Raw genomic sequence first — 12,382 nt, forward strand, 5'->3', positions numbered from 1 at the left:
AAAAAAAAAAAAAAAAAAAGAATTGAGACAATAAAGGTTTTTCTCACACCTTTGCCTTGGTATAGACGGCCTGAAACATTGGCTTCGACAAGGCAAACAGCAAATATTTTGGCCTTGCTAATCTGTCCCTAGAGTGGGCCATTGTGTTTTAGGTTAGCTGGGACCACAGTCCCCTGCCTCAACCAGGGCCACATCTGACCAGAGTCAGTTTTCTGTCTAAAGATTTCCTGACAAAGCTTTCACAATTTTCTTGCTCATGTTTAAAATAATTACGATGAGGAAATAGTAATTATCGTAGGAAATTCCTGTTTGCATTTCATCTGAATTCCTCTCACGTTACTGTTTTTTTTTTTAATTTAAAGATGCTAAAATAAGTCACCTGTGCTGCCAAATATGAATGATGTCATAACAACAGTTCTGAATTGCATCTGTCCCAAAGCCAAAGCGACCTATTCGTGAGCAGCAAAGAAAAATGGCCGAATATCCTCAGAAAAAGAGCCCAATTAGAGTTTTGCTCACTGCGGAGTTCTTTGCCTTTGCTACTTAACATGTGCACCCAGCACCCAGTAGCTTGTTAGTAATTCAGGACCGAGAAGGAAGCTGCATTTGAACACAATCCCCAGGCAATTTGTAAGTACTTGACATTTTGAGAAGCACCGTGGTTAGGTCACCCTAGGGCCATCTAAAAGTGGGTGGGCAGCGGCAGGTGCCAGGTATTTGAAATATAGTGAGACACAGCAAGTGGTTAGGAAAACCCAACTGGTCCAACAGGAGCTGGCTTTTCTCTGGAAGCCCCAAGCTCCCAAGTCACGTAGAGCATTGCAGCCAAGCTCGGAGACAGTGTGTTGGCTGCCGGTTGTGTGGCTGGTGAGAGGCTCTGCGTGGACCCTCCCCTGGCACTGAAATGCTGTCAGGTAGAAACTAGGACCCCTGGAGACACACAGGAGGTGTTCCCCTGGCAGCACCAGAGGCTGAGGGGGCTCGAGCGCTCCTTCCCCTTCCCTCCGTAATGTGGACAGTTTGGTTCTTGTCCTCTTCACCTGGCTGCTAAGAGCCCTCATTGCTTGTGGGTGGTTTGGATGACTTTCCTGCTTCCTTCTGAATGGAGGCGTGCTGATGAACAGGGCAAGGACGATTTGGCATCTCAGTAAAAAAATATTCTGCAGTGGCTTTTGCTAGAACAGAACACCGAGTTCCAGAGTTCTAAAAGCTCTGCTCACACTGCCTGCCTATGGGGTCAGCTCCTGCAGGCCGATGACCCCTGGCACCCCTCGGTCTCGCTCTCACTCTCTACCTGAGGAGTATGTGGCACGGACACCAGACACAGCCTGGCCAAACAAAGACACTTTGTTTCATTACTGTGTTCTTGAGAAGTCTTTCAAGGCACAAACCTTGATCAGAATCAAATCACGTACCTCTGTCTAACTAGAGCTGGTCCTCCCACATCATCAGACAACTGGATGAAGTTTGTGGGCTGTTTAAAACATACGGTTTGTAAACACTGTAAAATCAAACATTACTATTGACTTTTATTTACTGTAGCATTTCACATTACTTAGCACCAAAATAGCTGATGAGGGCTTCTCTGCCTTTGTTCTTTCTCCTGTTCTTTTTCTTATGCTTCTTTGCTCCCTGCCTTCTGCAGCAGTGGTTTCTCCGCTCTGATTCTTCCTTTCCCAGCTTATCACCCCTCCTCCTGCACGTCTGCCCACCAGCTGCACACCGCTGTCCTCCCTGGGCCCACTCGCTCTCCCCCTTCCCCCCCGTGCCTCTCTTGCTGCCCCTGGATCCTCCGGGATGTCTTCGCTACCTTTCCCTCTCTGCCTTCACTTCCATAAGCTGCAGGCGCTCCTTACTCATGCTCAACCCCCCCTGCCTCCACCAGGCTATTTTCTTTTGCCTCCTGATACCCACCACAGAGTCCCTTTTTTCCTCTTTCCTCTAAAGGAGGAAGCATGGGGATCAGAGAATTGTAGAATCAGTCACAAGGGACACTGCTTGTGCTACACTGGCAGTTACTTCCGAGTCAGAAAATCTTTCTTCTATCACCTTCAATAATGGCTGCCCCCCACCCCGTCCCTCCTTAGAGCAGGAGAGGCTGGGGAAGAGAAAACTTCCATGTTCCTTCACCAATGCTTTCACTCCTCTTTCCTGTCTCAGCACACACACACGCATGCACACAAGTGCACGCACCTATAAGCACACGTGCACGCATGCGCACATATGCACACACAAGCACACATGTGTACACACACAGGGGTGGACACATATGCATAGAAAAGCACATGTATACACACAGGGGTGCACACACATGTGCATGCAAGCATACATGTGCACACACGCAGGGGTGCTCGCCCACACTCACAAACTCTGGATGCCCCGGTGCAGACTGTTTGTGCCTGGCCTCCCCTAAGGCCCTGAGCTTCCTCTCCAGTGTCTCTTTCCTCCCCGGCCAGGCTGACCTGTGCTTTGCACCTCCAGGGTGAGCCTGGGACACATGATTCTAGTGTGAGGTGGTGGTGAGGGACAGCCATGGTGGAGCTCCTTGCTCTAAGTGCAACACTTGGGTGGCGGGAGGACGGCAATGATCAGACCGAGCAGGAAACTCATGTCAAAGCCAGCTTCCACCTGGGGTCATGCTTAGTCAATCAGTTGACAGTCAATGCTCTTATCAAGTGAGCTGCTTTCCATGCCACTGGGCAGGGCATCTTCGAAACAGAAAATCCCGACGGAAAATGAACAGAGCCCTGAAGATACACCCTTGTCACCATAAAACAATGACTCTAAAATGCAGCATTCTCAGCCAGAGCTTCTCCAAGCACTTTACGGAATCTAGGGTGCTATTTCCTTCATAGCTGGGGAAACAGTTACATTGAGTAAGTTGCTTGGGGACCTTAGAAAAATCTCTTGACTTCCCAGTACTTGGCTTCTCACACTGAACATTCATTTGAAAGGCCCAAGGAACATTAATTTGAACAGAGATAAAAGTCTCAGCTAGGAGGTGACTAGGAGGCCAGCCTCGCACAGGCAGGGTCTCTCCAACCCAGCCCTGCTTCCACATCCCCGCCCAGACTTGCTGCTGCCCGCGGCACAAAGCTGCACCTTAATTCCTAATGCAGCAGTGCCCACCCCTTGGAGGACATGAGGAGAGCTGCCTGCAAACCCTCCAGGTAAGCGGGACTTGCAGGTGAGCTAGGACGTGCCCCACCAAGTTCAACTCCACCCTATTGCTCTGCATCCAGTGCCGAGGTGTGGTCTTTGCTTAGCTGTTCTCAGTGAAAATTCCCAAGACAAGGAGGAAGCAGTGACACAGCTCAGGCCAGGACAAAGCTCCTTTTCGTTTCCCTGCCCCACCCCCTAACTCCCCGGCTGCCTTCCACATACCCCTGAGGGGAGCAGAAAAGCAAGTGTGAATATTATTCTCCACCTGAGTTCCCTTTTGCATTAACTAATTACCAGCCCAATTGCCAATAAATAACCAGTATAAAAAGTTGTGTGTGTACACCGAGAGACGCAGAGAGAGATATGTATATAGAGTCATGGAGTCCAGCCTTTTTTACTTGCCCTCTCTCTTGTGGGCAGCGTCAGACAAAAAGCTTCTGTCCCCCGAAGAGTTCATCGGGTCATGGGTGCCACGTAGTTGGCAGGGAAGAGGCCCAGTTTGTTGTGGAGGCGGCCAGTCCACCAGGATGGGTTGGAGCTGTCCAGGACCTCCACCACCTCCCCACTGTGGAATCCCAGCTCATCATCCTCCAGGGCCTCAAAGTCGTACAGCGCCCGGGCCCACCGCACTCGCTGTTGGGGGAAGCACAGAAGAGGCTCTACTGAGCTGTGGGCTGGGCAGGCAGGGAAGGGTCTGCTGGCTCCTCCCACCGCATCCAAGTCCTTTGAGAGCAACATTCCCTGAAGGCTGACCCCTCTGTAACCTAAAAAAAAGTTTTTGTAGGCTAGGTGCGGTGGCTTACACCTGTAATCCCTGCACTTTGGGAGGCCAAGGCAGGTGGATCACCTGAGGTCAGGAGTTCAAGAGAGCCTGACCAACATGGAGAAACCCCCTCTCTACTTAAAATACAAAATTAGCTGGGCATGGTGGCACATGCCTGTAATCCCAGCTACTTGGGAGGTTGAGACAGGAGAATTGCTTGAACCCGGGAGGCGGAGGTTGCGGTGAGCCGAGACTGCACCATTGCACTCCAGCCTGGGCAACAAGGTGAAACTCCATCTCAAAAAAAAAAATGTGTAGAGATGGGGTCTTGCTATGCTGCTGAGGCTGGTTTTAAACCCTTGGCTTCAAGCGATCCTCCTGCCCTGGCCTCCCAAGTAGCTGGAACTACAGGTGTGAGCCACCACGCCCGGCTATCCTGCTCACCAGAACTCACCAGCATCACTCTGGAGATTCAGGACTTTTACCAACAGATGTTATTGTCCAAGGTCCCAAGAGGCTCCCTGAGAATCACTCTCTCCACATCAATAGGTGTATTTTCAGCTTCTTTGAGTGACAAACAGAATGGCAATATGTCCCAAGTAACAGCCCTGGGTGTTAGGGCGATCAAGTCACAAGTCAAGATGGATCACAGGCCAGGCATGGTGGCTCATGACTGTAATCACAGCACTTTGGGAGGTTGAGGTAGGAGGACTGCTTGAGCCCATGAGTTCGAGACCAGCCTGCCCAATGTATCGAGAGCTTAGCTCTACAAATAATACACTTAGCTACTTGGGAAGCTAAGGCAGGAGGATTGCTTGAGCCTAGCAGTGAGCCATGATTGTGCCACTGCACTTGAGCCTGGGAGACAGAGTGAGACCCTGTCTCACCCCCCACCCCACCCCCCAAAAAAAGGAATGATAAAGGCCATGGTAAAGAACTATGATAAAGATGATGAAGAACTAGAACCAAGAACTATGAGAACAGGGAAGGCCTGGCACCAGACTGAGGCTGTGCTCGCTCAGCCCCAGGCCTCCCCGAACGGTCCATCATCTCTCATTTGATCTATGTGGGTTTTTTGTTTCTGCTTTTGAGACAATGTCTCACTCTGTCACCCAGGTTGGAGGGCAGTGGTGCGATCTCGGCTCACTGCAACCTCTGCCTCCCAGCAGATGTTATTTCAAGCGATTCTCCTGCCTCAGCCTCCCAAGTAGCTGGGATTACAGGTCCCTGCCACCATATGAGCTAATTTTTTGTATTTTTAGTAGAGATGGGGTTTCACCATGTTGGCCAGGCTGGTCTCAAACTCCTGACCTCAGGTGATCCACCCGCCTGGGCCTCCCAAAGTGTTGGGATTACAGGCATGAGTCACCGCACCCAGCCAGATCTGTGTGATTTGAGTCTCTCCTGCCTCATCTCCTCCACTGAGCTCTGTCCTGGGGCCTTTCTCCAGGGATCCCAGAGAGGGATGGCTCCCATACCCCTGCTGCCTGGAGCTGCACTGGGTCTGTGTGTCTCCGATGCATGAGGGCCATATTCATTTCACTGCCCAGGCCAGCACCACAGTGCCCGTCATTTATGTCAAGGCTGCCTCCTCGGCGTTCCTGGAAACATACAACAGAAGACTGGTCACCCCACTGCCAGGACATCTCCCACAGGCTCCCCCAGTGCCTGGCTCAGATGCCATCTGCACAGCCGGTATATTCCAGGAATACTTACTGATGATGACAATAAAACCTCCACGCTGAGGGGGAGGAGGACCTGAGGTCTAAAGGGACCTTAGGTTCTGAAGGCAAAGAAGGCAAAGGTGGGTTTTATTTATTCAGTCAAAAATATTTATCAGGCACCTACCATGTATCCAGTAGCAGATACAAGGGAAATATAGCTGGAAAGAGAAGGTCTCTGACTTCATGGAGCTTCCATTTAGAGGAGGAACCACACACATTTAAGTGGTAAGTGAGCAGAGAGAAGAAATGTCTATATCTGCCTGGGAAATCAAGGAAGGCTTCACAGAGGAGGTGATGCTTGAACTCTAGCTTAAAGGAGGAGTAGGACTGGCCAGGGAGGGGCTTATCCGGCAGAGGGATCAGCATGTAAAATGCCACAAAGGCATGAGAGGAAACACAATAGACCATTCGGGTAACTAAAGTAGTGTGGGGTTGCTGGAATGTGTGTTTGCACGGGGAGTCAGGTGGGAGGGGCAGGTAGCAGGGATGAGGCTGGGGAAATAGATTCTGGCAGCTCACAAAGGACTTTGCGTGCCCTGCTAAGGAATTTACAAACGATGTTATCTCGCCGTATTGTCCATCAAAGTAAGCCCCCTGAAATCCCACTGGGAACAAGGCGGGGGACAGATAGATAGATAGATAGATAGGTAAACAAACACGGCTCTGTTATGCATATTAAGCCTTTCTTTCTTGTGGATCTCCACAGCCAGATGGGTTAAGGGGCATGAATAGATTTGGAATTCTGCTAATAGGAAAATGAAGCAATTGTTCCCTGAGTCCTCTGGAGAAGAATGTGTGTGTGTGTGTGTGTGTGTGTGTGTGTGTGTGTGTGTGAGAGAGAGAGAGAGAGAGAGAGAGAGAGAGAGAGAGAGTGAGTGTATGTGTGTGGGGGGGGCTGGGCCAGGCCTGGAGGGGAGGCAGGTTCTCCTCCTCACCGGACTGTGCCCGCTGCCTTCATTCCAGATACCTGGTGGAAATGGTGGTGCTGCAGATACCGCTGCTGTGGCGGCTGCAGCGCTGGGGCGTACTGCGGAGGCTGTGGCTGGTGCTGCTGCAGGGGAAGGGTCGGGGGGTGATCCGACACCTTCCGGATCATCGAAGGCCGGATTTCTTCTCCCACAGCCCCACTGAGGTGTGGGCCTCCCTGGGACCTCCGGTCCAGGCTGTTGCCCCGGTGACCCTGGGAGAGAGAGCAGAGATGATGCAGATGCGTCCTCCTCTCTGATCTTCTGGCTCTGCCCCACCCTCGGGCAGTTGTTCTCAGACCCTGCTCATCCTGCCCCCCTGCTGGTGAGGTGGGGACAGCTGAAAGAATTGATGCTTCAGACCTTCACATTTTCCAAAGTGGCCTCTGCATTCTTGGATCCTTCCAGTTTTAGGAATTCAGGTCTGGGGTTCACAGGCTAACATTTTCTGCCTGGTAGCCATTTAGTCAATTTCCAGGGGTGCTTGTTTTTCTCTGTGTAATCAAGCTAAAATATTCCATTTTACTGACACAATGCCACCCCTTCTTATCACATGTTGCCACATGGCTGGACATCCTACCTTCTAGATAAGCTCCACTGTTGACTTTGCATGATTTTAAACTGTCATTTATAGCCTGGTGATAGAGACCCAAACAGCAACATTTTTGCAACACCATGGGAACCAGGCCTGCCACTGGGCGTGGGGGAAGAAGCAAGGCCTTTCTCCCTAATGTTAAAACAGAAATATCCTATTGTTATTTTCATGTAACAAACAATGACATAGGGTCCCGGGCATAGTATATACCAGGCACTGTTCTAAGCGCTTTACAATTATCAACTCATTCAATCGCATTTAATGCAATTTGATTCTGCTTCTCTTATCTCTGAATGCACATCCTAGTGAGTTACTCTGTCCATTTCCTGCTTAGAGTGATTCACAAGGTCTTGGCTAACCTTTGTTTTCCTTTCTGAAGTTCTGTGTGCACTTGGTGGGAACTTCTTTCCGCCTTTGGCAGTAACTTCTCAGCCTTGCCTTTCTTGAAAAGGAGGATTTTCTTGACTTCCCCAAAGCACACATTGCTTTCATGGTCTTAATGCCTTTTCAAATAACCTGTCCCTAGGATTTCAGCTATTCTAGTGAATGCTTCTTCCTGTGATACCTGTCTCTTATAACCATGTTATTTCCTTTGAAAAATAGTTTATAAATTGGTGTGTGTGTGTGTGTGTGTGTGTGTGTGTGTGTGTATGTGTGTGTATGTGTGAGTGCCTGCATGTGTGAATTTACTTATGGGAGGCAAGTTAACATTTTCTTTTCTTTTTTTTTTTGGGACAAGTCTCACTCTGTCACCCAGGCTGGAGTGCCGTGACGTGATCTCGGCTCACTGCAACTTCCGCCTCCCAGATTCAAGCGATTCTCCTGCCTCAGCCTCCTGAGAAGCTGGGACTACAGGCTCACGCCATTATACCCAGCTAATTTTTGTATCTTTAGTCAAGATGAGGTTTCGCCATATTGGCCAGGATGGACTGGATCTCTAGACCTCGTGATCCACCCACCTTGGCCTTCCAAAGTGCTGGGACTACAGGCGAGAGCCACCGCGCCTGGCCACGTTAACATTTTCTTAGTGCTTAGTATGGACCAGACTCTGGTGGTACTTAGCTATATTACCTCATTTAATCCTCACAACAGTCCAGTGAGGGAGGTTTTATTGTTCTCTCCACTCTACAGGTGAGAAAACTGATACTCAGAAGGTTTCTTAACTTGGCTAGGTAATACAAGTAGCTAAGCGATTAAATCAGGATTTCATACCAGGTCTGTTTGATGCATTTTCTTTTAAAGCAACACTCTGTATTCCGAACAGTTCCAACAGCAAGAATTCCAAGTGCAGATTTCTCCTCCTGTGTCCTCCCCACCCCCAATCCTGTCATCACACTCCACCTGCTGATTTAATTCCCGGACTCTAGGCTGTTCCTTAATGCCCTGTCTGTAGCACCCCCAACTCCTTCATCCTTGGGCAACTCGTAAGCTAGGTTGAAAACTTTGGTGTAGCAATGTCTACAAATAACAAAAAAATAGCACCTGCAGCTGGGCATGGTGGCTCACGCCTGTAATGCCAGCACTTTGGGAGGCAGAGACTGGTGGGTCATGAGGTCAGGAGTTCGAGACCAGTCTGACCAACATGGTGAAACCCTGTCTCTACTACAAATACAAAAATTAGCCAGCCGTGGTGGTTCGCACCGGTAGTCCCAGCTACTCAGGAGGCTGAGGCAGGAGAATCACTTGAACCTGGGAGGCAGAGGCTGCAGTGGGCCAAGATTATACCACTGCACTCCAGCCTGGGAGACAGAGCAAGACTCTATCTCAAAGAAAGAAAGAAAGAAAGAAAGAAAAGAAAAGAAAACCCAGCACCTGCGGTAAGCGCTGATGTTTGTTGAGTGCAGTGTGGTGAGGAATAACAGGAGGCATGAGACGCATTATCCTCTCCCACCTTCATAGCCACCCTGGGGGGTGATATTACCCTTATCCCTATTTTATGGATGAGGAGACTGAGGCTCAGACAACTTCCAAAGTCACACAACTCAGAGTTCACAGTTCTGTCTTTCAGTCTACTCAGAGGATCTGCCCCGCCTATGCATTTTTCCTGGTGGTCTGAGTGAGAACTCGGGCTGCCTGAACTCTCTAGATTGGGGGTGATCGCGACCTGGAGCATACCTGGTCTTCCCGGGTTCTGTCTCTGAGGAAGATCTGCTTCTGTTTAGAGATAGAGGTTGTCCTGTAGTAGTCCACCAGCTTATTTAGGGAGGGGAACTTCTCAGTCCATAGGAAGTAATTGCCCTTGTTGTCTCGCATGACCTTGAAGTGTTGAACGTCATCCTCATGCCTGGAGATCAAGGCAAAAAGAAACTGTGTGTTACACTGTGATGACGTCCCTACCTCCAGGCTGCTTGCATCTGGGATGCAGTTCTCTTCAGGCAGGAGATGTAGATTTGGATGACTCCCTCATCACCAGGCAGGTGGGCCAGCCCAGTCACGCTTCAGCAGGAGCTTTGTAGGACGGACCACTTAGGATACAAGCTACGCTAGAGGGGATTTACATCGGAAGAAGGTAATCAGATGAGCTAAAATTTGTCTTGGACACTGGAACTAACCTTTGACAAGAAAAGCATGTTTCAAGTGATGTAATGACTAAGAGATCAAAGACCTTTTCACGACATTTATTTGCAGATCTCAGTGGGTACTTCAAGCTCCTATTATCTTTCTGTTATCAGAAGTACTTTGAACCATCTCCTTTAAGCTCATAAACTAGCACTGGCAGGTAAGAAGCTACTCACTTCCCTAAGAAATATGTCACATTTGTTCTCTATGTAATAAGGATCTCTTGATCTTGGTTTATGTTTTGCATAAATAAGGTTACAAAGTGTTTTCAGCTTTTGGGGGAAATAGCTTTGTATGAAATCACAGAAGTTTTTTATCTTTCTTTTCTTTTTTTTTTTTTTAGACAGAGTCTTACTCTGTTGCCCAGGCTGGAATGTAGTGGTGCGATCTTGGCTCACTGCAACCTCCGCCTCTGGGTTCAAGTGATTCTCCTGTCTCAGCCTCCTGAGTAACTGGGATTACAGGCGCCCACCACCATGCCTGGCTAACGGCTAACTTTTTCGTATTTTTAGTAAACATTGGGTTTCACCATGTTGGTCAGGCTGGTCTCAAAGTCCTGACCTCTGGTGATCCACCCACCTTGGCCTCCCAAAGTGCTGGGATTACAGGTGTGACCAACCATGCCGGGCGGAATGATAGAGTTTTAATTGAAAAGGATCTTGGAGATTGTTTAGCCTTACTTCTCCATTTCACAGATGAGAACACTGAGAGGACTCAGAGAGGCCCAGGGTTGGGGCCAGAACCCCTGAGTCTCTGACTCCAGTCTAGTGAGCTTGGCCTGTCAAGCTATGTAAACATGATAAAGTCTTTTATATCAGCACCTTTTGATACCAGTCTAGACTCACAAGTGATGGGACACATTTGAACCAGGGCTAGAGAAAATGGATTTTATCTACCTAGGAAGAGTGGGCTGAGCCTTTACCATTAGATCCAGTTTTACTTCATTGCCAAGCCATTCTCTTTTGGCTGTAAAGTTTATTTTTCAGTCATACATGTATATCTAAAAATAAACTGGCAGTAGTGATGCCAACTGCCTGGTATAAAAGAAAGGTCAAGGATTTTAAAGGGTCTCAGAGAATAAAGATACCTCTGAGAGTAAGTGGAGGTTTCTTCGGGATGGATTTAGGGATCTGTGCTAAGAAGGAGATGGAAATTCTGATCCTCAATCTCATCTTATGTGCTGGGATTTGCTCATAGCGGGGTGAAGCCAAAGGTTGTACAAGTGGCCTCTCGCTTGACTGATTTGGGGTGGTAATCAACACATCACAATCACTGCGTAGTCTTCCCCTTGGTTTTTGGCCACCAACAGATAATTTCTTCATTCTAAGGCAACGTGGCTCAACTCAAAGTCATTACCCTTCACATCTGGGTGAGGAGGAGGAAATATGCTTGTGGTATTATAATTATTCATCCACCACCTCATAGTCAAAGAACTCAGAGTGTGAAACACTGCCGCTTTTACTCTGATGAGCTGCAAGGGTGGATGTGAGGGTTGTAGTTGGTCATCTGGGTCTAAAAGGAGAGGCCTGATCACTGTCTCAAGCCTGGAGAGGAACAGAGGAAAGGATGCAATTCAGGGCATTAGACTCCGAAATCTAGTGGTTTAGGCCCTTAACAAATGCTGAGTGATAGAACTACAATTAGCTCTTAATTATCTGTGCCCATGACAGATGTAAAAATAATTAACAATGATTTTGCCTTGGAATATATTATACTACATTTCTGTAGAAGATGTGATAATGATTATGGTAATTGTCACCATAACTAGAAGCTTCATTGCCTCAATATCAGAGGAAGACTTTGGCAGAAGTCAAGGCTGACTGTTTTGTAAAATTCACTTTAATAAAGGAAATATAAACCATAGTTTCAGGGTCGGGTATGATGGCTCATGCCTGTAATCCCAGCACTTTGGGAGGCCAAGGTGGAAAGATCACATGAGGCCAGGAGTTCAAGACCAGCCTGGACAACATGGCAAAACCCCCTCTCTACTAAATCCCTGCCCACACACACAAATTAGCTGTGTGTGGTGGTGCGAATCTGTGGTCCCAGCTACTCGGGAGGCTGAGGCATAAGAATCGCTTTGAGCCTGGGAGGCAGAGGTTGCAGTGAGCCAAGATCGTGCCACTGCACTCTAGCCTGGGCGACAGAGTGAGACTGTCTCAAAAAAACAAAAAAACCCACAAAAACCATAGTTTCTAGCTGAAAAAGTCAGAGACATCTTCATGCAAACCAAAGGCCCCAGAGATACCTCTCAGTCTAACAAATTACTTGGTCAAGTTTATAATGGGGCAGACAGAGGAGTCTTAAGAAATAGATTTGACTTGAGCCAGGCATGGTGGCTCACACCTGTAATCCCAGCACTTTGGGAGGCTGAGGCAGGTGGATCATGAGTTCAGGAGTTCAAGACCAGCCTGAACAATATGGTGAAACCCTGCCTCTACTAAAAATACAAAAATTAGCTGCGTATAGTGGCACGCAGCTGTAGTCCCAGCTACTCAGGAGGCTGAGGCAGAAGAATCGCTTGAACTCGGGAGGCGGAGGTTGCAGTGAGCCGAGATTGTGCCGCTGCATTCCATCCTGGGAGACAGAGCAAGACTCTATCTCAAAAAAAATA

The 12,382-nt window shown here is 48.5% G+C and overlaps 1 protein-coding gene across 5 annotated transcripts in view; it reads right to left on the minus strand.

Annotated features, from left to right (window-relative positions):
• The window catches only part of GRAP2 (GRB2 related adaptor protein 2), a 74,634-nt gene continuing 62,252 nt past the window's right edge, over positions 1-12,382 (minus strand). For 4 of the 5 annotated variants that reach the window (XM_017544556.2, XM_017544564.2, XM_017544558.2 and 1 more), the window contains 4 exons: positions 9,325-9,493; positions 6,617-6,829; positions 5,404-5,526; positions 3,319-3,795 (listed from right to left, as the gene is read on the minus strand). In XM_017544556.2, the coding sequence (XP_017400045.1) occupies positions 3,616-3,795; positions 5,404-5,526; positions 6,617-6,829; positions 9,325-9,493 (685 nt within the window). In that variant the 3' untranslated portion in view covers positions 3,319-3,615. Of the gene's footprint in view, positions 3,796-5,403; positions 5,527-6,616; positions 6,830-9,324; positions 9,494-12,382 lie in introns of all 5 variants that reach the window. The other variant, XM_037744372.1, reaches the window with a different exon arrangement.

This window comes from Cebus imitator, unplaced genomic scaffold (genome assembly GCF_001604975.1).
Source record: "Cebus imitator isolate Cc_AM_T3 unplaced genomic scaffold, Cebus_imitator-1.0 Scaffold170, whole genome shotgun sequence".
Taxonomy (NCBI): Eukaryota; Metazoa; Chordata; class Mammalia; order Primates; family Cebidae; genus Cebus; species Cebus imitator.